Genomic DNA, 26022 nt, shown 5'->3' on the forward strand with positions numbered 1-26022 from the left:
GTAGTTTTAGTAGAGACGGGGTTTCACCATGTTGACCAGGATGGTCTCGATCTCTTGACCTCGTGATCCACCTGCCTCGGCCTCCCAAAGTGCTGGGATTACAGGCTTGAGCCACCGCGCCCGGCCCTGCATTATTTCATATACAGTAATCAATTCCTAATGTATTAAAATATTACATCTCTGTGTATACACACTCACAGAATCACATATGTGAAAAACTGCACTCTATTCCTTTATTCTCTTGCCCCCTGAAATCTTCTAGAAGGAAAACCTTCTTAGGAAACATAGAAAACAGTGGAAATGACTTGGGAAACTTATTTTATAGAAATAGAATAAGAATACAAGAGTGTTTACTGCAGCACTTGGCAAAAAAGAGCAAACAATCTATAATATCACAATTGGGAAAATGGTTGAAAACGCATGGGTACAAGAATACTGTGGAACATACTGTAACCATCAGAAAGATTGTTAGATCATCATCCATTGGCTTGAAGGAAAATTCAAAATGTACAGTTGAATGTAAAAAAGCAAATTTCAGGGAAATGTATAGTTATCATTTACTTTTTTTGGTAAAAACATAATAAAATAAATAATTGTGTTAATGTTTTAGCATGGAGAAATACATGGTAATATATACAACCTTTAAACATTATTCAGAAGAAAATGGACACAGGAAGGAATGAGGAACGGAGAAGGACAAAAATAATCATTTTTTTCCTTAATGGTACTGTTTCATGAATTTAGATGCAAATACACTATTTTTGTAATTTTAGATGAGGAACTTTCTAAAAGATATAAGCACACAAGAAAAGAATATAAACAAAATTTCATTTGGTTGTTCTCATTTTGATAATGCAAAACATTAGAATAGTCCATCTTTAATAATGTTCTCATTCGCAGGTATTTTGCTCATTCTACCTTTCTCAATTTTATTATGAAATATTTTACTTCCTTATGCCTGTAAAAAGCAAAGTAACACAATGTTCAGAGAGACCCCTCTACACAGGATCTAAGAAAAAAGGAAGTGGGGCATAAAATAACAAATCTACAGACATAAACTTCATCCTCCCACGCATGCAATCTGTCCAGTGTGGGGAGCTGCTTGTGCTGAGCATTTTCTGAGCACAGGGAGGGCCCATTTTAAAACACTAACCTAACCCCAAACAAAGCCAATCTGTGGGCTGTTTTGTTTTGTTTTGTTTTTTTTGAGATAGAATCTTACTGTGTCGCCCAGGTTGAAATGCCATGGCACGATCTTGGCTCACTGCAACCTCTGCCTCCTGAAAATTAGCTGGGCATGGTGGCATGCTCTGTAATCCTAGCTCCTCGGGAGGCTGAGGCAGGAGAATTGCTTGAACCAGGACCCAGGAGGCAGAGGTTGCAGTGAGCCAAGATCATGCCACTGCACTCCAGCCTTGGCTACAGAGTGAGAATCCATCTTGAAAAAAAAAAAATTCTAATTTTCTTGGAGTCAATATTGATGTCTGTTTTTCCTTTAAAATCATTTTAAATTTTCAAACATATCAGAAAAAAAGCATTATATTCAACAGAACCTTTAAAATCTATTAACTATGTTTTTATCCCTGTCCATTTTTTTTTGAGACAGAGTTTCGCTCTTGTTACCCAGGCTGGAGTGCGATGGCACGGTCTCGGGTCACCATAACCTCCACCTCCTGGGTTCAGGCAATTCTCCTGCCTCAGCCTCCTGAGTAGCTGGGATTACAGGCACACGCCACCAGGCCCAGCTAATTTTTTGTAGTTTTAGTAGAGACGGGGTTTCACCATGTTGACCAGGATGGTCTCGGTCTCTTGACCTTGTGATCCACCCGCCTCGGCCTCCCAAAGTGCTGGGATTACAGGGGTGAGCCACCGCGCCCAGCTATCCCTGTCCATTTTTAAAATATGATGCCCTTTCTCTTTTCATACTTTTTTTCCTCATTATTACACCAATATTTTATGTTTTATGTTTCACTGGGTATATAATGTGGCAGAAAGAGTTATCAGTCAGAATAAAATTCTTCACATACATTATTCACAGTACTTTCCCCACGAACACCTAGGATTATTTCGTGTTCCATAGAAGTATGTGATGATGGGAAATTTTCTTAACTTGTTAACTTCAAAGGGTCTTTCTTCAGTCAAATACCCTGCCTAATGGTGACTAAGTTCTGTAGAAGTTAAAAAGCCTTTCTACAAATAATAATACTGATGATGATGAATACAATAATGATGACTAACATTCAGTGAGTATGTATTTATTATGTCAGGCACAATTCTAAGCACTTTATGTGTCTTATATCAGTCCTCACAAAGCATTATAAGGTAGGTATTATAATTACCCCATATTTTATAATTTTTACTGAGACACACATGTATATAAACAGAAAAATGATGAGAATAAATAATAAACTGATAAAGACTATTTTTTGGGAATGGAATGGATACAAGGATGATGGTCAAAGGGTACCTTTTTGTAATGCCTGCATCTTTTATAAGAAAGATGTATTCACATATTATTTCTGCAATTAAAAGATGTGATACGGCCAGGTGCAGTGGCTCATGCCTCTAATCCCAGCACTTTGGGAGGCTGAGGTGGGTGGATCACGAGGTTAGGAGTTCAAGACCAACCTGGCCAAGATGGTGAAGCCCTGTCTTTACTAAAAATACAAAAATTAGCTGGGTGTGGTGGCAGGCACCTGTAATCCCAGCTACTCAGGAGGCTGAGACAGAAGAATTGCTTGAACCCGGGAGGCAGAGGGAGGCAGAGGCTGCAGGGAGCCAAGACTGCACCACTGCACTCTAGCCTGGACAACAGAGCAAGACTCCATCTCAAAAAAGGGAAAAAAAAAAAAAAAAAGACATGATACAAAGATGTGCTTAAGGAGAATGCCCATCAGGGACTTGTATTTTGGCATGTATTATGGCAAAATATCTAGAGGAGACTACAATATCCATCAACAGGATTTCATAAGTGATACTACAGTAACAAACAAAATACCATGAAGATATTAAAGGATCTCTTGAGTGAAATACTGTTCATGAACATTTTTACAATAAGGAAGCCTTAATGTTATAAAGAGCAAAAAGAATAAGCCATCTTCAAAAATAAAGAGGTCATTTCTCCCAGGTACTATTTTAAAATATTAAAAATATTTTACAAATCAGGATGTAAACAGATGGGATTAAAATACTAATAATATAACAATTAGACAGGGGAAAAAAATGAAAATCACAGGACTACATTTCCACATAAATTCTCTGATGTTTAAGGTTAGAAAGGTGTTAAAAGTGCAGTCCTTTTCAGCACGACAGACTGAACTACTTATCATATTGCTAGACTGAATTATCTGATGTCAAGGGAAGTGAGTATTTAGTTAAAGGTTTCCAAAGTACATTCTATCATAGGGTGTTTCTCCAACATTATCTTTCCCAGGCTGAATAAGCTGTAGTCTGCAAATAAAATGCTTCTACATTATCCTGAATTATTATTTTTTTGAGAGGGAGTTTTGCTCATTGCCCAGGCTGGAGTGCAATGGCATGATTGTGGCTTACCACAACCTCTGCCTCCTGAGTTCAAGCGATTCTCTTGCCTCAGCCTCCTGAGGAGCTGAGATTACAGGTATGCGCCATTACACCTGGCTAATTTTTTTGGTATTTTTAGTAGAGATGGGGTTTCTCCATGTTGGTCAGGTTGTCTCGAACTCCTGACCTCAGGTGATCTGCCCTCCTTGGCCTCCCAAAGTGCTGGGATTACAGATGTTAGCCACTCTATCCAGCCTAGAGGAATTATTAAGCAGATAAATTCTATTTTGAGCCATAATTAAAGCCTCCCTATACATTTCACATATTCTGGTTTATCACCAGTACAAATTTTGATGTTGAATAAGTTGTGTGCCATAATTAAAGTTCTTTCCACATTCCCTGTATTCATAGGGTTTCTCACTAGTATGAATTCTATGATGACTAATAAGCTGTGAACTCTGAGAATAGGCCTTCCCACATATCTTACATTCATAGGGTTTCTCCCCAGTATGAATTCTCTGATGTCTAGTAAGGTCTGAGCCAGAACGAAAAGCCTTCTCACATTCCTTACATTCATAGGGTTTCTCACCTGTATGGATTCTTTGATGTTTAATAAGTTGTGAGCTCTGACTAAAGGCATTGCCACATTCCTTACATTCATAGGGTTTCTCCCCAGTATGAATTCTCTGATGTTGAGTAAAATTTGAACCACTACTAAAGGCCTTCCCGCATTCTTTGCATTCATAAGGCTTCTCACCTGTGTGAATTCTCTGATGTCGAGTGAAGTTTGAACCACTACTAAAGGCCTTCCCACATTCCTTACATTCATAGGGTTTCTCACCAGTGTGAATTCGGTGATGTCGAGTAAGGTCTGAGCCACAAATAAAGGTTTTTCCACATTCCTTACATTCAAAGGGTTTCTTGCCAGTATGAATTTTCTGATGATGAGCAAGTCTTGAGGGATGTCTAAAGGACTTTCCACATTCCTTACATTCATAGGGCTTCTCAATGGTATGAATTATCTCATGTGTAGCAAATTGTGAACCATGTCTAAAGGTTTTTCTATATTCTTTAGATGCACAGAATTTCTCTTTACTATTAATGATTTGCTGTAATGTAAAGGATGGATGCTTCCTCAAAGTGGGCAGAGCTTCATGAGTGAATATCAATTGATTGAAATGTCCCTCCTGAGAGCCAAGCTGTTTCTCAAACTGGATATTACATTCCCAATCATCTCTGAACCTAGAGCACTGAAAATCATGTCTTGTGAGTTTTTCCATTATTTGCCAGTGGGTTGATTCTATTTCATAAATTTCTTTCTTCAGAAATAATTTCTTGGTCTCACATCTTGATTCCAGGACTGAAAGAAAATATGAAAGCAATCATCATGTTTTTATTTGTGAGAAACAAAACTTCAGTCAATATGGGAGAATTTAACTGAACTGTTTTTTACAAATGGATGAGGAAAAAAGAGAAATCAGGTTACATCATAAGATGAGGGGAGTGATTAGGAAAACACAGTAAGTCACAGGTTCCCAAATGTTACTATAGGTCAGAATTCCTTTCGGAAGCTTGCTAAACATACACATCATGCCTTAGTCATATGTCCCTTGTTAAAGGATGACTCTAATCATACCCATGCGCAATTTCTCATTGCATATACACACACAGACACATAACAGCATCCCACAGTATGAATTGTAAAATATGGGAAATGGCCAGGTGTGGTAGCTCACTCCCATAATCCCAACACCTTGAGAAGGTGACACAGGCAGATCTCTTGAGGTCAGGAGTTTGAGATCAGCCAGGCCAACATGGTGAAACCTGTCTCTACTAAAAATACAAAAATTAGGCATGGTGGCATTCACCTGTAATCCTAGCTACCGGGAAGGCTGAGGCAAGAGAATTGCTTGAACCCAGGAGGCAGAGGTTGCAGTGAGCCAAGACTACACCACTGTACTCCAGCCTGGGTGACAGAGTGAGATCCTGTCTCAATAAATGAATGAATGAATGATCAAACTATTAACAAGGCTATTGTCAGGATGAAATGAATATGCCTAATGGAAGATCCCCAGGGATTGGTAAACTATGGCCTATGGCCCTGGACCCATTTTTACAAATGAAGTTTTATTAGCCACACTTGTTATGTATTATCTATGGATGCTTTTGCGCTAAAAGGGCAGAAGTGAGTAGGTATGACAGAGAATGTGTGAACTGCAAACCTAAAATACTTACTATTTGGCCCTTTAAGAAAAAGTTTGCCAGCCCCTGGTTAGATATGCATTGTCTAATAGAGTAGTCAGTAGCCACATATGGCTTTTAAAATTTCAAATAATTTAAATAAAATGTGCATTTTATTTTGAAATAGTTGAATTTGAAAATTCAGTTTCTCAGTCACACTATTCATATTTCCAATTTTCACCAGCCAAATGTGGCTAGTGGCTTTTGTACTGGAAGTGTATACGGGATATCACAAATATAGAATATTTCTGTCACCACTGAATGTTCTGTTGGATAGCCCTGCTCTGGATTCTGTAACTGGACATCGAGAGCTCTTTAAAAAATGATAAGGAACTAGAGGATGGCAATCCAGAAAAAAGCCTAGCTTAAGAAAAGTCTAGTGTGGAATGAACATAGTATGAGTAGTAGACAGGACTCATTTGTGGACAGATATGGTATATGTTTGGAGTTTGATGAAAATAGTGTTTGTCTTGGAATTCTGAGATGCTGACCTTTGTTAAAGAGAAGAGGGGGCTTAACAAGTACATGAGCACTATAGTAGTGATGAATGACTGGCAGAAAAGACACTTGTAGGTTCAAGAGAAGGAGAGAGAATAAAATGGAAGGCAGTGTATTGTACTGACAGATCAAAGATACTAGATTCAGTTACCTGCGTTTTATACTCAAACTTGAATAATTATAAGCTTTATTTTCTAGCGCTAATTAGTTCAATTTTCCAAGCCTGCCATTCTCTGTCGAATACAACAGGAATGATAACCCTTACAACTGTTGTGAGGATTGGGATTAATGTTTGTAAGTACTATGGAAGGATTTCCATATAAAAGCAGGGACATTAGGCAAGTGTAGTGTTTTGAAGTGCTATGGGCCCAGAGTAACTGGGATTACAGGTGCGCGACACCAGGCCCAGCTAATTTTGGTATTTTTAGTAGAGGTGGGGCTTTGCCATGTTGGCCAGGCAGGTCTTGAACCCCTAACCTCAGGTGATCCACCTTCCTTGGCTTCCCAAAGTGCTGGGACTACAGGGTGGGCCACTGTGCCTGACCCCCTGACTTGTATGAAAAGATGAAAAAAAAAAAAAAAAGGCAGGGAGAGTAACTAGAAGACTTGAAAGTCACCGAATCTTATACAAGGAAATGGAGGGGTAAGGAAGGTATAGTTTTGTAAATTATTATAACATACACATAGGCTGGGTGTGGTGGCTGAAAGACACAGGTATTAAAAATAAGTAAACCTATAGTCATTTACTAATAGATACACAATATATAAAAGATGTATATTGCAACATCAATAACATAACATAGTTGGAGAAGTTAAAGTGTAGACTTTTTATATGTGGTCAAAGTTAAGCTATTATTATTACTATTATTATTATTATTATTGAGAGACAGGGTCTTGCTCTGTAGCCCAGACCAGAGTGCTCACTATAGTCTCACCTCCTGGGCTCATGGGATCCTCCTACCTCAGCCTCCTAAGTAGCTGGAACTACAGGTGTGTGTTCCCACACCTGGTTAAATTTTTTTTTTTTTTTGAGATGGAGTCTTGCTCTGTCACACAGACTGGAGTGCAGTGGTGCAATCTCAGCTCATTGCAACCTCCACCTCCCGGGTTCAAGCGATTCTCCTGCCTCAGCCTCCCAAGAAGCTGGGATTACAGGTGCCCGCCACCATGTCCAGCTAATTTTTTGTATTTTTAGTAGAGACAAGGTTTCACCATGTTGGCCAGATTGGTTTCAAGCTCCTGACCTCAAGTGATCCTTAAATTTTTTGGTAGAGACAGGGTCTTAGTATGTTGCCCAGGCTGGTCTCAAACTCCTGGACTCAAGCGATCTTCCCACCTCAGCCTCCCAAAGTGCTGGGAATACAGGTGTGAGCCACCACACCCAGCCTAAAATTATTATTATCTTACAATAGACCATTATAACTATGAGATGTTTTATGTAAGCCTTATGGTAACCACGAAGAAAAAGTCTCTAGTAGATACACTGAAGACAAAGAGAAAGACATCAAATCATATCACCATAAAAAAATCAAATGAGAAAGAAAGAGAGAGATAGCAACAAAGAAACTGTAAAATTGTCAGGATTAGCTTGGGAGAGTGGTTCACGAGTATAGCCCCAGTTACTTGAGAGGCTGAGGCAGAAGATTGCTTGAGCCCAAGAGTTCAAAACTGCAGTGAGTTATGATCGTGCAACTATACTCTAGCCCCGGCAATAAAGGTAGACCTCATCTCTAACACAACGAAGAATCATAAGTGACTATGAATAATGATATGCCAACAAACTGGATAAACTAGAAAAAAATGGATAAATTCCTAGAAACATGAAACTACCAAGCCTGAATCATGAAGAAACAGAAAAATCTGTACAGAGCAATTATGAGTTAGATAGTTCAATCAGTAATCAAAAACCTCCTAATAAAGAAAAGATGAAGATTTGATGGCTTCACTAGTAAATTCTATCAAACACTTAAAGAAGAATTAACTCTCTCAGGCTTGGTAGAGAGATTACATGCCTGTAATCTCAGCACTTTGGGAGGCCAAGGCAGATGAATCATGAGGTCAGGAGTTCGCAACCAGCCTGCCCACCATGGTGAAACCCCATCTCTACTAAAAATGCAAAAAATTAGTTGGGCATAGTAGTGGGCACCTGTAATGCCAGCTACTCGGGAGTCTGAGGCAGAGAACTGCACCACTGCACTCCAGCCTGGACAACAGAGCAAGACTCTGTCTCAAAAAATAAATAATAAAATAAAATAAATCGTATGCAGATGGTTGATACTTTAGTTTGAACAGGCATTGACCCTGTTAGGTTCAGGCTGCAAGTTCCAACAAGCCTGTGGACTTTGATTCCAACGTCAGTTTGGTTTTCAAGGGCTTTGCAGTATTACTTGGATTTGTCCTATGTCTGCACCACCCAGTTCAATCTAAAAGTTAAACTTTAGTTTTTGATATGTTATTTACGGACAGATCCACATATATTCAGGTCAGAAGAGCCTAGGAGTTCATAAAAACTGAGTTTTTTCTTATTTACTTTGGAATTTTTGAACTTGAACATGGATTGCTTTTTTGAACTTGTTCCTTGCTGTGATCTTGATACTTTCTTGTTCCCTGGAGCTCCCCTCTTCAGTTCTCTTGTCATAACCCTGGGGCTTAAGTTATCTCCCTCGGCTTTGTACTTTCTGCAACTATGGCTGGGTGTGGCAAGAGGAAAAAAAATAATGGGGGTTCACTCTGCAGCAACTCTAATAAGAAAAGAAGGTTCCTATCGCTTGTAGTTTTAGATACCTGAAGGCCCCCACTGCTTCCACTGCTGCTGCTATTGCTGTGAGACTGTCCAGAGGCTGTGACATGGAAAAACAGGCAAGAAAACATACACATATATTTGTATGTATGCATAAACACTCAGAAGGAAGAGATTGCCCCAGTTTCTCTTGGTGTTAATACCATTTCCTGTTCCTTCTGCCAAAACTGGAAGGCTTTTCCTAGGCCAGGCCCGGTAATCTCAGCACTTTGGGAGGCCAAGATGGGAGGACTGCTTGAGCCCCGGAGTTCAAAATCAGCCTAGATAACATAGGGAGACTTTGTTTTTATCAAAATTTTAAAAATTAGCCGGGCATAGTGGCACACACCTGCTGTTTCAGCTACTCGGGGCCTGAGGTAGGAGAATCACTCGGGCCCAGGAGGTCCAGACTGCAGTGAGTTGGCCACTACACTCCAGCTGGAATTATCTCAGTCTATACCCTATGCAATAAACAAGTTAACTGCATTTGTAGACCCCTAAAAACATATAGAAAATACCTAGAAATAAAATATCAAAAGAACTATAAGCCCTTTTTTGGGATAAGTTTGTAAAAATATATTGAAATACCATCAAGAAGGCCTAAATAATTGGAGAAAAGAACTGTGATCATGGCTAACATGATTTAATATAATGAAGATATCAGTTACTACTAAAGTGATCTACAAATTCAATGTAATTTTTTTTTTTTTGAGATAGAGTCTCACTCCGTTACCCAGGCTGGAGTGCAGTGGCGTGATCTTGTCTCACTGCAACCTCTGCCTCCCAGGTTCAAGCGATTCTTGTGCCTCAGCCTCCTGAGTAGCTGGGATTACAGTTGTGCACCACCATGCTCGGATAATTTTTATATTTTTAGTAGAGCCAGCGTTTCACCATGTTGGCCAGGCTGGTCTCAAATTCCTGGCCTCAAGTGAGCTGCCCGCCTTGGTTTCCCAAAGTGCTTAGATTACAGGCATGAGACACCATGCCTGGCCAAATTCAATGTAACTATACATACTAAAAACTCAACATTTTAAATAAAACATAAAGTAATTTTTTTTTTTTTAAGATGGGGTTTCACCATGATGGTCAGGCTGGTCTTGAACTCCTGACCTCAGGTGATCCATCCACCTCAGCCTCCCAAAGTGCTAGGATTATAAGCGTGAGCCACCGCGCCCAGCCAGTGAAACATAAAGTAATTTTTAAAATTATATGAAAGATCAAAGAGAAAAGTATAACCAAAACATGCCTGAAGAAAAGGTGGAGGGATGTGTCCTACCAGAAATCAAGATTTTTTATATAAACAAGAGTAAATAAGGCAGGGATAAAAAGGCTTAATGTAACAAGAAAGACCCATGTATATATGAAACCTGAATATATAACAGAGGAGCATTGTTGATCGATGAAGAATAAATGGAGTTCTCATTTGAGAGGGAAACATAATTTTTTTTTTTTTTAGAGATGGTGTTTCCTGTTTCCCTATGTTGCCCAGGCTGGTTTTGAATTCCTGGGCTCCAGCAACCCTCCGGCCTTTATCTCCCAAAGTGGGATTATAGGCATGAGCTACCACACTCAGCCAACTTGTTTTCTATATAGAAAAGATAACTAATCTCCATCTCATACTATTCATAAAAATCAATTAAAGTTGCATTAATAGGGCTTTAATAAGAAAGTGAAAACAAAAATTCTTGGGAGTCTGAGATCAGCATGGGCAACATGGCAAAACCCTGTCTCCACAAAAAATATAAAAAGTTAGCCGGATGTGATGGCACATGTCTGTAGTCCCAGGAAGCTGAGGAGGGAGGATCACCTGAGCCTAGGAGGTAAAAGCTGCAGTGAGCCATGATTGTTCCACTGCACTCTAGCTGGGATGACTTTTTCTGTCTAAAAAAAAAAAAAAATTGGAATTAAAATACAAAATTGTGCTAGGGAAAGGTTTCTAAAGATGCAAAAAGTATAAAATATACAGAAGAGAGATAAAAATGTTTGGCAGAGTGCTGTGGCTTACGCCTGTAATCCCAGCACTTTGGGAGGCTGAGGCAGGCAGATAGATCACAAAGTCAGGAGATCGAGACCATCCTGGCTAACACAGTGAAACCCTGTCTCTACTAAAAATACAGAAAATTAGCCAGGTGTGGTGGCACGCACCTGTAGTCCCTACTACTCGGGAAGCTGAGGCAGGAGAAGCACTTCAACCTGGGAGGTGGAGGCTGCAGTGAGCTGAGATCATGCCACTGCACTCAAGCCTGGATGACAGAGTGAGACTCTGTCTCAAAAAAAAAAAAAAAAAAAATTATAAGCAATATGTAATTTAACCATTTAACATACAATTTGACAATATAATACAAAGAATCACTGGTCATCAAAAGTTATCATAAAGAAACTGAATAAAAAGCTCGGCATAGTGGCTCGTGCCTATAATCCCAGCACTTTGAGAGGCTGAGGCAGGCAGATCACTTGAGGTTGGGAGTTCAAGACCAGCCTGACCAACATAGGGAAACCCCGTCTCTACTAAAACTACAAAATTAGCTTGACATGATGGCACATGCCTGTAATCCCAGATACTGAGCAGGCTGAGACAGGAGAATCGCTTGAACCCGTGAGGTGGAGGTTGCGGTGAGCTGATTGTGCCACTGCGCTCCATCCTGGGCAACAAGAGCAAAACTCCATCTCAAAAAAAATAAGTGTGAATAAAAAAGACATAAACTGGAAAACATATCTACAAAACATGCTATTAACCAAAAATGAGTATCCAGAATATATACAAGAAATTTCTACAAATCTTAGGAAAAAGACAGATTAATACAAAAAGGATCAAAATGGCATTACATAGAAGAGACACTAATGACCAATAAACATATGGAAAAGTAATCATCTTCAATAACAACCAGGATAATTCAATTTAAAGTGATAAAATAAGATTTCATTCTCATCAGATTATTAAAAAATGAAAAAATCTTATCATAAGGAAAGATGGTGGAACAAAAGTACTTCCCACATAAACTAATACAACACTTGGAAAACAGTTTGACATCACTTGGCAAAGCTGAGTAAGCATGTACACCACGATCCAGCAATGGTATTCCTAAGTGTGTTTCCTAACAAATCTCTTGCACATGTAAGTCTGCAGATGTAAATATTATTGTCACAATTGTATGTTTAAGTATAAACACATTGTATATATTCTACTATGTTTATAAATACCATTTTAAGGGAAAAACTTAATGGATAGGTTGAAAAGCATAAAGGTCACTGTTAAAGAATATATTAGTGAATCAATACAAATCAAGGCCAAAGAAATATATATAAAGGCAGTATACATGGAAAAACAGATGAAGAGACACAGGAGATAATACAGACTTTTTATGTCAGTTTAATAGGAGAGGGAAAGAAGGAAATGGTAACAAGGTAATATTTTAAAGAGATGACTACCAATAATTTCCTATCACTAAAAAGAAAGATGTAAGTCCTCAGATTAAAAAATACTACCAGAAGCAAGGCATAAGGGGAATAAAGGTAATCATATCTGAATTTATCACAGTAAAAATTTAGCCTATTAGAGGAAAATATTACATTTTCAATTAGAGGAATGTAATATTTTCCTCTAATGGAAAGGAACAAGAATCATCTATCAAAAAGAAAACAGTGAAGAAAATCTTCATGGCCTTGTGGCAGGCAAAGATATATTAAAAGGGATAACAATGTACAGTTGGCCCTCTGTGTTGGGTGGGAGGGGTGAAGAGGGTTGAGGTTTGGTTCCAGGATCATGGCAGATACCAAAGTCTGCAGATGCTCAAGTCCCTTATATAAAATGGCACAGTAAGTTGGTTTCAACCAACTGTAGGTCTCAACCTATTAATACGGAGGGCCAACTATACATATTTTAAATCCATGATTGGTTGAGTCTGCGGATGCAGAATCCACAGATATGAAGGGCTGACTATATGGGCTGATTCCATTTATGTAAGATTCAAAAATAGGCTAAGGAAGAATTTCTTACTCAAGTCCCAACAAGTGTGAAGCATTAAAAAAAAGATGAATACATTTGACTACATTAATCATTAGGAACTTCTGTTCACACAAAAGAAAACGAAAAAGAGGGCCGAATAAAGTGGAAAAAGACACTTGTAGTTTGTAGAATATGCAAAGTCTCATATGCAAAGAATAAAGAACCCTTACACATCATTAAGAAAAATACAGACCAACAGAAAAATAGACAAAAGATTTGAGCAGGCAATTCACTAAAGAATTTCAGAAAACCAATAATGACATGAAAATGTGTGTTAAAACTCATCAGTGAAGAAAGCAATGTGGTCGGGCATGGTGGCTTATGACTTTAATTCCAGCAGTTTGGGATGGTGAGACAGGTGGATCACTTGAGGAGTTCAAGGCCAGCCTAGCCAACATGGTGAAACCCCATCTCTACTAAAAATATAAAACTTAGCCGGGCATGGTGGCACATGCTTGTAATTCCAGGCTGAGGCGGGAAGACTGCTTGAACCCAGGAGGCAGAGGTTTCAGTGAGCCAAGATCGCGCCACTGAACTCCAGCCTGGGTGACAGAGAGAGACTTTGTCTCAAAAAAAAAAAAAAAAAGAAAAAAAATAAGGAAATGCAAATTAAAACCACACCAAATTATTATTATACATTCAACAATTAATAAAAATCCAAGTTTGACAATATCGTACACTAGGAAGCATGTGCAACAATGGGAACGTTCATATGCTGCTGGTGCAATTGTAAACACAAGTGTTGAAGAAAAGTTAAAATCAGACAACTGGGCTGGGTGAGGTGGCTCACTCCTGTTATCCCAACAGTTTGGGAGGCTTGGGTGGGAGGATAACTTGAAGCCTGGAATTAGAGACCAGCCTGGCCAACATGGCAAAATCCTGTCTCTACTAAAAATACAAAAATCGGCGGGGTGTGGTGGCACATGCCTGGAATCCCCATAACTCAGGAAGCTAAGGAACAAGAATCACTTCAATCTTGGAGGTAGAGATTGCAGTGAACTGAGATCATGCCATTGCACTACAGCCTGGACAACAGAGCTATACTGTGTCTCAAAAATACTAAAAAATTAGGAAGCTAGGTTGGGAACAGTGGCTCACGCCTGTAATCCCAGTACTTTCAGAGGCTGAAGCCAGGGGATCACTTGAGCCCAGGAGTTTCAGACCAGCCTGGGCAACGTGGCAAAACCCAGTCTCTACAAAAAACACAAAAAATTAGCCAGGTGTGGTGGCATGCGCCTGTAGCCAGGAGAATGAGGTGGGAGGATCACATGATCCCAGGAAGTGGTCAAGACTGCAGTGAGCCATGATCATGTCACTGCACTCCAGCCTGGGCAAGAGTGAGACCTTGTTTTTTTAAAAAAAGTAAAAGCACCCGATGGAAACCAATAGACAGGTAAATGTTATTATTTTGCAAAGTCCACAAAAACTGAAAGAATAAACACAGTAATAGATTTAAAATGTAAAACATATGAATGAACAAGTTAAAGATAATTATCACACTATGGTGAAAATGTTCACTCTCACAAGTACTCAATATAATGACAATAAAGCAGTCCAATATACCAAGAAATCACTGTAACATTTATATAACTTTGCATTAAAGTTACATAAGGGAGAAAATGTCCATATTTTTTAAGAATTACATAATGAGGCCGGGCGCGGTGGCTCAAGCCTGTAATCCCAGCACTTTGGGAGGCCGAGGCGGGTGGATCACGAGGTCAAGAGATCGAGACCATCCTGGTCAACACGGTGAAACCCCGTCTCTACTAAAAATACAAAACATTAGCTGGGCATGGTGGCGCGTGCCTGTAATCCCAGCTATGCAGGAAGCTGAGGCAGGAGAATTGCCTGAACCCAGGAGGCGGAGGTTGCGGTGAGCCGAGATCGCGCCATTGCACTCCAGCCTGGGTAACGAGAGCGAAACTCCGTCCCAAAAAAAAAAAAAAAAAAAAAAAGAATTACATAATGAAATTATGCAAGGGCAAAATGACATGAAGTTTTGGATTTCTTTGAAAATATTTGCTGCTGGATGCAGCAAATATTTTCAAACACCTGTAATCCCCACACTTTGGAAGGCCAAGGCAGGTGAATGACCTGGTCAGGAGCTCAACACCAGCCTGGCCAACATGGTGAAACCCTGTCTCTACTAAAAATACAAAAAAAATTAGCCAGGCATGGTGGTGGGCACCTGTAATCCCAGCTACTCTGGAAGCTGAGGCAAGAGAATTGCTTGAACCCAGGTGGCAAAGGTTGCAGTGAGCCAAGATCGTGCCATTGCACTCCAGCCTGGCTAAAAATAACAAAACTCCATTTCAAAAACAAAACAAAAAAAAGAAAATATTTGCATGACAATAGGGGTAGATGAGTGGCACGTATTTGTGAAAATTTTCACAATGAAAAACAACATTCTATGACTTGTCAAATAAATGAGGCAAAACATTTATTTAAAATAAAAATTAACCATTCTTAAAAAGCACAATGAAGAATACTACCAAACACATTGTGAGTGTCTGAAACCTTCAGAAATACCTTGTGTCTGAAAATCTATCCTTGTGTCTGAAAAGCAAATACAGAAAAATTTATATGTATAAAGTTGTGCTTTTACATAAAGAATGCATGTAGGCATAAAGAATGGTGCTTTTACAAACAAGCATTGATTAGAAAACAGCCTAAATATGAAAGTATAAATACTTGAACTGCACTAAAGGAAAAAACACAGAATTATATGAGAACATGTACGTAGAAACTGTTACCTACCTATCTAATCTTCACAGTCATATCTTCTTGGTACTCTTCTTCCTGAGTTTACCTTCTATCCTGCTGTGTGCTCAGCCTACATTTCCTTGCCATATGTTCTCCTGCTGTAAACCTCTGGGTATTAGGGTGCTTCTAGTTTCTGTCCTTGCTATATTTATTCTGGTATTTCATCCAGTCAGAAAACTCTGTATCTCTATATTGAAGCCTCTCTAAATTTCCCTCCAATGCTGATCTGACCTCGCAGTTCCAGACTTCTATACTGAACTGCCTGCATGACATCTATGCTGTGTCCAATAAGCACCAGAAATTTAACATAAGCAAACCCACCCTTGACTTTGCAACCCCCAAATCTACTCGTTCCCCATTTCAGTAATTACAAAGCCCATTCTTTCACAGGCTTTCCCTAAAAAGCATGACTTCTTTTTTTCTCTTATATTCCAAGACTGGATCCTGGTAACTCTTCCTTGAAAAGATTTCAAGCCACCACTTCCTTCCACTGCCACTGATAACATCTCAGTAGTCTCTGAGCCATCAATGTATCTCAACCAGTCTACTACACAAACCTGCTAAACAGCCACTCTGCTTCTAACCTTGCCTCCTACTAAGCAGGTAGGGTAATCCTTTTAAAACATATATTGCATCAAAGTTAGGTGCAGTGGCTCAGCCTGTAATCCTAGCACATTGGGAGGCCAAGGTGGGAGGATCACTTGAGGTCAGGATTTCCAGACCAGCCTGGCCAACATGGTGAAACACTGTCTCTACTAAAATACAAAAATTAGTCAGGCGTAGTGGTGGGTGCCTGTAATCCCAGATACTTGGGAGGCTGACACCCGAGAATCACTTGAATCCAGGAGGCAGAGGTTGCTGTGAGCCAAGATCATGCCACTGCACTCCAGCCTGGGCGACACAGCAAGACTCCATCTCAAACAAAAACAAAACAAAAACGTAAGCTGCATCAAGCCATTTCTAGGTGTCACAGCCTTCTAATAACTTCTCTTAGAATGAAAAGATTTCCCATGGCCTGTGTGGCAGACAGTATATAAACTGACCCACTCTTTCCCACTCCTGCCTCTTTGATCTCATCTCCCACCCACGTACCCCTCTGCTCTCACTGCTCCAGTCACTGGCCTCTGGGGCTGCTCCTCAAACACAGCCAACACATAGCTGTCTTGCCCTTGAAGGTCTGGCTTCCTCTATCTGGAGCGGGCTTCCTCCCAGTACCTACAATGACTTAATATTGTGCTTCTTCGAGTCTCTGCCCAAATATTACCATATCATTTGGTAAGATATGGCAAATTTCTCTTGCCTCTTCACATAAAATAGCATCCTTTATCCCCTTCCTCTACTTCATGTTTCTTTTGAGTATTTACTATTACCTTATATGTCATATATTCATCTATTTTCATATCTGTCCCTACACTGGGGGAATAAAGATTGTGCTTGTTCTTTTTTTTTTTTTTTTTTTTTTTTGAGACGGAGTTTCACTCATGTTACCCAGGCTGGAGTGCAATGGCGCAATCTCGGCTCACCGCAACCTCTGCCTCCTGGGTTCAGGCAATTCTCCTGCCTCAGCCTCCTGAGTAGCTGGGATTACAGGCACGCACCACCATGCCCAGCTATCTTTTTTTTTCTTTTTTTGAGATGGAGTCTCTGTCGCTCAGCCTAGAGTGCAGTGGCGTGATCTCAGCCCAGCGCAACCTCTGCCTCCCGGGTTCAAGTGATTCTCCTGCCTCAGCCTCCTCAGTAGCTGGGACTACAGGCCCATGCCACCACACTGACTGATTTTTGTATTTTTGATAGAGATGGAGTTTCATCATGTTGGCCAAGCTGGTCTTGAACTCCTGACCTCAGGCGATCCACCCACCTCAGCCTCCCAAAGTGCTGGGATTATAGGCATGAGCCACCATGCCTGATCACATGTGTTCTAGTCATTACTGTAACCTCAGTGTTGAGAATAGTGCTGGGCATACCATAGGCACTCCAGAAACATAAACTAAATGAATGAATGTGCTGTCCTGTTCCTCCTCCTTCAGACCAAATCTCTCTTTGCCACTTCTGAGTTTTCCATGGAGACACACGCCCTTTATTTCCAACACTATCTAAAGTCAACGATGCTCATGCCCAAATCTTCCCCTATGACTTCTATGTGGATCAACCCCTCTTCTACTTCGTTAGCCCTCACTTTCTGCTAAGCTCCCTATTTTAACTTCACTAGGGTTGTTCTACTTTGAAGAAGTTATTTGCAGACACGTTCTAGTACTTCTAGGCAGTAAGTTCTGAAATTGTTATTCCTTTTTTAAACTCTGCAGCAACTAGCTGAGTGCCTCATACATGTTAGAAAAAATCAGTAAATGTTGGTAAAAAAAAATATGAATGAATAAATGAGGGCATAAACCCCTATTCCAAAAATCTTAGTAAAAGAAAATAAGTCTTTGGCAATGTAGGAAAAAATCTATTTCTGGAGACAGTGATGCTTTTATTAGACCAAATACAAAGGAGGATGAGAAGCTAGGAAGGAAATGGATCCAAAATATGGATAGAAAGGAATATCACTAGAGAGTGTGGAGGAGGGCACCCGCTGGTTAGAACTGAGAGGGAAGAATAAGAGGAGAAAAGTGGCTGGGTACAGTGGCTCAAGCCTGTAATCCCAGCACTTTGGGAGGCTGAGGCAGGCAGAACATGAGATCAGGAGTTCAAGACCAGCCTGGCCAACATAGTGAAATCCTGTCTCTACTAAACATACAAAAATTAGCCAGGTGTGGTGGCGCCTGCCTGTAATCCCAGCCACTCAGGAGGCTGAGGCAGGAGAATTGCTTGAACCTGGGAGGCGGAGGTTGCAGTGAGCCAAGATTGCACCACTGCACTCTAGCCTGGGTGACAAAGTGAGACTCTATCTCAAAAAAAAAAAAAAAAGAAGAGAAAAGCAGGCAAAATGTGTTAGGTAAGGGGGAAAGGTAAGATCATTTGAAAGCTCATGGAGAAAAGGTCTCACATTTGCACAACAGGCCAAAAGCCTTTGAGCGGAGTTTCCCAGATAGCATCTAAAAGATGCAGTCTCTCTACTGGCCAAATTGGGCATTACCTGCTGTGCCTCACTTACCTGGCCACTGGCCGCTTGTTATCTCTCTGTCAACCAACCAGGGCTCCTTCCCTTGCTCCAAGTAGGAGATCACATTTGGTTTAGAAATAGAATGCCCTGCTTACAAAAGAAGTAACAAAACAAATTTATCATGAGAATATCCTAGAATTCAAATCCACTCCCTTCATTATAAAGACAGACATGATATGAGGAGAGTCAAAGAAAGGTACAGTGGACTTATGAACAGAAGATGTAAAACATCCCCCAAAACTCAATGCAGCTTCCTTTTTCCAACTCTGCAATATTCAGAACATTCCTGTGAGAACAGGATGTTGAAATTCAACTGGTTTTGAAAAGGCAGGTGAGCATTTCACATTGGAGGAAGTAGACCTTCCAAGGGCAGAATCTAAATTACTATGGACAGATGTCCTTACCCATTGAAACCAGGTTGCTGTAATTCTCCAGCATCACATCTCTGTATAAATCTCTCTGATCATCATTCAGGCATTCCCACTCCTCCTGAGAGAAGTCTATGGACACATCACTGAACATCACTGACTCCTGGAACAATAACCATTTATATGACCTGATTAATCAAAAAAAGTATTCTTTGTGAAGGAAAGAGAGACGAAAAAGATTAAGGTAGAGGAAGTAAAATATACTGAGCATATGGATGTCTGGGACGCAGTGGAGGATTATAAGCAAATAAGCACAACTGAATCACTGTATTCCCGTGTCATTCTGTTTCCTCCAAATGAAACTGCCTGAATATGGTAGGATACCTCCATTCCTCAAACAAGATTGGGAACGTACAAAAATTCAGCTAAGAGGGCTTTCCCAATTAAATGAAATTGTATATGCAATGCCTCGCACTATACCTGTCATATAATAAATCAACGATATGTGTGATCTTCTTTCTGCCCCTCTTTTCCCAAATAGCTGAGAGTCAAATTTCAGAATAAGGGATAAAGGCAAGACATTAAAAGCCTCCAAAGAGAAGAGCAGGTCATATAAAAGGCATCAAAAATTAGAAGGGCAATGGAATTCTCAAGAACACCTCTAAAAGTGAGAAATGGTAAGAACAATTCTTCAATATTCTGATGGAGAAAATAAACGCTGACCTAGGCTTTCATAACCAAACTATCATTCTGTTTTGAGTGTTGAGAAAAGACATTTGTAGACATCCAAGGACTCAACAGTTTCTTCGGAAACTTCTAGAGAATGTGCTCCACAAAAACAAGGGAGTAAACAAAAAAAGAAGACAACACAGGATTCAGGAGGTAAAGTCTCAGGAAAGCTGTGCAGCCGGCCTAGAGAGGAAACTAGACCAGATGGGAACAAAGAAACATGAAATGGGGAAGCATGTCTCTACATCAAAAGGAACTATGTGTCTGACCAAAGGGAAACATATTAATTGGCAGTGATGCTGGACATTCTGGATATAAACACAGAAATTACTAAGCAAATGGGGGAGAAAGCAGTTAACCCCAGGAAAATGAAGGGTTTTGCAGAACAAAGCCATGAGCTCGCTTGGCAGAGAATAATATTTGCAGCCATAATAAGGTGTATACTATCGATTTAACCAAAAATGGTGATATGATAACCATCAGGAAAAATGATGGTTATTGCGGTATGGGAATACAATGTTCCTTTTAACTTTGCAGTCAATCAAGAGATAATGACTAAAGTGAGTTTATCAAAAAATGGTAATTAACCAGTTTTCAAGAGTTGAGGGCAGTGGCCTCTTGGAGTGGGACTGGTGATGGGGCAAAACCAGAACTGAACTACTTCCCTTGTAGACATGTATAAAATTACTTTTTAAAATATTGTACCTTAGAAAATTATATTTGCATATACTTTAAGACTCTGACTCATTCCTATGCCAGACTCTTATATAATAAGAAATGTTCCTTGTTATAACAAATGCTATTCATAAGTATATGTTTCTCACTGAATAATATTCTATTATAAGGCTATAAAAGACATCTATTCTTTTGCCTTTAATATTCAGGCTGGAGGTGATCTTTAAAGACCTCCCCAACACTGGCCCAATCTTATTTATAGCCACCTACTGCCCAGCGGTAAATTCCCCTTATAACTAAGTGACAGAAAACTGGTGAAGGACGATTCAGTTTCACTGTTGACATTACTGACATTATTGTTTTTGTTTTTAAACAGGGTCTTCCTTTGTCACCCAGGCTGAAGTGCAGTGGTATGATCACATCTCACTGCAACCATCACTTCCTGGGAGCAAGTGATCCTTCCACCTCAGCCTCCTGAGTAGCTGGGACTACAGGCATGCACTATCATGCCTGGCTGATTTTTGTATTTTTTTTAGAGACAGGGTTTTGCCATGTTGCCCAAGCTGGCTGCCGGGATTCAAGCAAACCACTAACCTAGCCTCCCAAAATGCTGGAATTACAGGTGTGCATCACCACATTCGGCCACTGATTTCAATTTTTCATGGATGCTTAGTGAGGTATCAGAGCTTTGTACCAACCACTAGTCACACTTTCAGACATAAAAGGCTCATTAACCAGGAGAACATGCCATGTACTAAGACTGAAATCAAACAAAACCACAGCACGTGTTTTCCTATTGCAAAACCCAGGTCTATGGAGCTAATCAGGGCTTTTTCCTATGGGTTGCCCCTAATTTCTTATTTTCTTCCCATCAAATCACTGTCTAAGCAAGTTAGATTCATTAATTCAACGTGGGGAACACATTTCAATACTATCAGGATTTCTGGTAAAAGTCTGAGATAGGTGATGCTCAAGGACTTTGTAAATGAGTATGTAAACATTGTCTAAAAGTGGGGTGGGGCAGGGTAGCTGGGCATGGTGGCTCACACCTGTAATGCCAGCACTTTGGGAGGCCAAGGCAGGTGGATCATGAGGTTAAGAGACCGAGACCATCTTAGCCAATACGGTGAAAACCCATCTTTACTAAAAAAAACATTAGCTGGGCATAGTGGTGTGTGCCTGTAATCCCAGCTACTTGGGAGGCTGAGGCATGAGAATTGCATGAACTCGGGAGGCAGAGGTTGCAGTGAGCCGAGATTGCCACTGCACTCCAGCCTGGGCAACAGAGTGAGACTCTATCTCAAAAAAAAAAAAAAAAAAAAGGCAGGGGGAACTGGAGAGGAGACCAGTTGTTTAGGAAGAAATGCATGTGCTATTCCTGAAAGAGGACCCTGGAAAACAGCGTAAAAAAATTATCCCCAACCTGATCTGAGTCAGACCATTATTACTGACATAATTCTTAATCTTTTTATGGAAAGAAGTTAAGTATTCTTTTTTTTTAAAGATGGGGTTTCACCATGATGGCCAGGCTGGTTTTGAACTCCTGACCTCAGGTGATCCACCCACCTTGGCCTCCCAAAGTGCTAGGATTACAGGCCTGAGCCACTGTGCCTGGCCTAGAAGTAAGTATTCTTGATGAAATTGATAGGTGAGTTTCTGATGGACATTAATCTAATTAAAACTTCTTCAGAGAAATTTGTTATTCAACCACTTGGCTGACTAATAATTAACTGTGAGTTAAGAATATAAATTTTTGGCTGGGCTTGGTGGCTCATGCCACCACGTGTGTAATCCCAAAGTGTAATCCCAGCACTTTGGGAGGCTGAGGTGGGCAGATCACTTGAGGTCAGGAGTTCAACACCAGCCTAGACAACATGGCAAAACCCCTTCTCTACTAAAAATACAAAAATTAGCTGGGTGTGGTGGCATACACCTGTAATACCAGCTACTGAGAAGGCTGAGGCAGGAGAATTGCTTGAACCCAGGAGGCAGAGGTTGCAGTGAGCTAAGATCGAACCACTGCACTCCAGCCTGGAAGACAGACACTCCATCTTAAAAAAAAAGGAAAGAAGGCCGGGCGCGGTGGCTCAAGCCTGTAATCCCAGCACTTTGGGAGGCCGAGGCAGGTGGATCACGAGGTCAAGAGATCGAGACCATCCTGGTCAACATGGTGAAACCCCGTCTCTACTAAAAATACAAAAAATTAGCTGGGCAAGGTGGTGCATGCCTGTAATCCCAGCTACTCAGGAGGCTGAGGCAGGAGAATGGCCTGAACCCAGGAGGCGGAGGTTGCGGTGAGCCGAGATCGCGCCATTGCACTCCAGCCTGGGTAAAATGAGTGAAACTCCGTCTCAAAAAAAAAAAAAGGAAAGAAAAGGAAAAAAAAAGGTAAATTTTCTAACAATGATTATCTAATCAGTTCTTTCTTTTCTAAGAATTGGCCTGTTAGAGATCCTTTCCTTTACAGCAAAATTCTGGCATTGCTTATAACCAAACCTTTTGAAAGGTGTTTTTCTTTCTAACATCAAAAAGCATCATAATGAGGAAAGCAAATGTTTACAGATACCAGAGGTAAAAATCACCCTATCTGAGCAAAAGGAAACAGTATCTCACCTGAGCCATGGCTTTGATATTTGCAGAAAAGGACCTTCTCTTGGCTCTTCTTTTGAAAAGGGTAGAGCTGGAAGAGGCAAAAGAAGATAGATAAGACCCTACTTTCCTCACAGCTCCCGGCCCAGAAGATCATTTCCCCTCTGTTCATGCTTTAGAAACACTTATGGGGTGTCAATGAGGAGAATGGGCAAATCTCTTTATCATCCCTAGGTTCAAAGATACCAGGCAATTACTGGAGCAGGATGGATTAGGGCAACTCCATATGGCTAGGAGAAAACATGTTTGTATACACACACATGCACACATATAAAGATTTTCTTTTAACTCAAATTATGTTATACACGCTTCTTACACACATTGCTATTTTTACTTAATATATCCTGGAATGAGGTCCCAATTAGTACGTATTGTGCTACGTAACTGGCTTAATAGCGACGCTGTAGTCCATTAAATGGATATAACTTAATTTATTTAACCAATCTGTGGCCAATCATCATTTGAGCTTTATCTAGTTTTTCACTGTAATAAACAATGCTGCAATAAATATCCTTGTGCATATGTCATTTTACCTGTATATGAATTCTTAACAATTAATTCCTAAAATTATAATTGTTCAAAGATTATATACATCTGAAATATGGATATGCCTGGGCTAAACCAGTATTCAGTGGGCTTGGATTGTATAATTGGGTTGCAAGTCCTAAGCAAAAACAACTTGCTTGCTTAGTTTGAGAAGACTTTTGGGGTTAATGGGTCTTCACTTAAGATAACTGAAACCCAGAAAATAAAAAATACTACTGAAACCTTAGGAAGATTCTAAAATTAATAATAGTAACAATAGGAAGGAATTTAAAAGTATAAAATGATGTACAAATAGACTAAACTCACATCACTGATGTTTTAGAATAGCTTCTAAGTGTAAGTGTAGTAATACAACTTATAACAATTGTGTGTATTCTTTTTTTGAGACAGAATCTCACTCTGTCACCCAGGCTGGAGTGCAGCCATGCAATCTCCGCTCACCGCCACCTCCACCTCCGCCTCCCAGGTTCCTGTGATTCTTCTGTCTCAGCCTCGCGAGTGGTTGAGATTACAGGTGTGTGCCACCACACCTGGCTAACTTTCGTATTTGTAGCAGAGATGGGGTTTCACCATGTTGGCCAGGCTGGTCTCCAACTCCTGGCCTCAAGTGGTCTGCCTGCTTTGCCCTCCCAGGGTCCTGGGATTACAGGTGTGAGCCCCTCCACCACCTGGCCAATTGTGTATATTCTTTTTTTTTCTTTTTGAGACGGAGTCTTGCTCTATCACCCAGCCTGGAGTGCAATGGCGCGATCTTGGCTCACTGCAACCTCTGCCTTCCAGGTTCTAGCTATTCTCCTGCCTCTGCGTCCAAGTAGCTGGGACTGCAGGTGCCTGCCACCACACCCAGCTAATTTTTGTGTTTTTAGTAGAGATGGGGTTTCACCATGTTGGCCAGTCTGGTCTGAAACTCCTGACCTCAGGTGATCCACCCGCCTTGTCTTCCCAAAGTGCTGGGATTACAGGTGTGAGTCACTACACTCAGTCTTGTGTGTAATTTTTATAAACATCTTCACTTTAAGATGGTAAAGTGCCCAAAAGAATAAGTTATACTAAAATACTAAAAGAAGACTAAATTGTTTAAGGGAAGAACTGAATTAGTGATCAATGTTTCAATGTTTAAGAAAATTTTGATGGCCCGGCGTGGTGGCTCACGCCTGTAATCCAAGCACTTTGGAGGCCAAGGCGGGCGGATCACCTGAGGTTGGGAGTTGAAGACCAGCCTGACCAACATGGTGAAACCCTGTCTTTTTTTTAAAAAAAGAAAATTTTGGCGTTTTGCTTATTATATACAAGAATTTGATAAACTTAAAATTATACAAACTATAAACAGCAGTGAATATTATTCTCTATGCACCAAGCTTTTTGTTCATTAAACAATTCATCAATTATTTCATGTAAAACTGACCACCCAGAAAGTAGCACCATGTTATCAATTATCTAATGGCTTCCTCTACCTGTAAGCACTCACTGCATTTCCCCAGATGAAAACCAAAGTAATCTAAGTGTCTCTTCCTTAAAATCTGAATGCATCTTTTGATATTATTATTACTATTACATATTAAGCTCTTAGTATTCTTTTATCAACCAAATAGCCTATGATATACAATGGCCAGGCATTGTACTAGATACTAAAGAGTCAAAAATAATCCAGAAAGATCTGGAAACAGAGTTCCTTCTCCTGTATTCCTCATTTTGAGCCCATCTTTCTGGTCTCTCCTCCTGGCCTTCCTCTGGTTAAAGGGATGTTTTCAAATGCTGTACCTTCCAAGCAGAATGGCATAAAACATTCCCACTTTAACATCTCCATACCATGCTTGTTGCATTCTCAACACTCCTCCCCTTTGTCCTGGAGGGCAGCCATCTAGGCTGAATTTTTGCATCGGAAGATCTGCTCCTCTCTTTTAAATTCAGCCCTCATTAATTTAAAAAAAAAAAAAAAAAAAAAAAAAAAGGCTTACGCAATAAGAAAGAAAACTTCCTCAACTCAATGAGCAGCATCTACTAAATACCTACTGTTAGGAAAGACAGTCACTGTAGGTCTCTTACACTCTTACATGTCTGGCTGGGTATGCCTAGAATGCAAGTCTCTAACTACAATTTATTTTATTTATTTTTTTTTAATTTATTTTTTATTTATTTATTT

General features: G+C 40.1%; 1 protein-coding gene across 3 annotated transcripts in view; it reads right to left on the reverse strand.

Annotated features, from left to right (window-relative positions):
• Positions 1 to 3674: 3674 nt before the first annotated feature.
• Positions 3675 to 26022, reverse strand: part of ZNF566 (zinc finger protein 566) — a 26501-nt gene continuing 4153 nt past the window's right edge. The window contains exons 2-5 of one of the 3 annotated variants that reach the window (XM_032249437.1): positions 23298 to 23364; positions 19317 to 19443; positions 18904 to 18999; positions 3675 to 4882 (exon numbers count right to left, since the gene is read on the reverse strand). In XM_032249437.1, coding sequence (XP_032105328.1) covers positions 3858 to 4882; positions 18904 to 18999; positions 19317 to 19443; positions 23298 to 23306 — 1257 coding nt within the window. In that variant the 5' untranslated portion in view covers positions 23307 to 23364 and the 3' untranslated portion in view covers positions 3675 to 3857. Of the gene's footprint in view, positions 4883 to 18903; positions 19003 to 19316; positions 19444 to 23297; positions 24126 to 26022 lie in introns of those variants that run through there. The other 2 variants (XM_032249435.1, XM_032249436.1) reach the window with 2 other exon arrangements.

This window comes from Sapajus apella, unplaced genomic scaffold (assembly GCF_009761245.1).
Source record: "Sapajus apella isolate SASKATOON/1434 unplaced genomic scaffold, GSC_monkey_1.0 scaffold68, whole genome shotgun sequence".
NCBI lineage: Eukaryota > Metazoa > Chordata > Mammalia > Primates > Cebidae > Sapajus > Sapajus apella.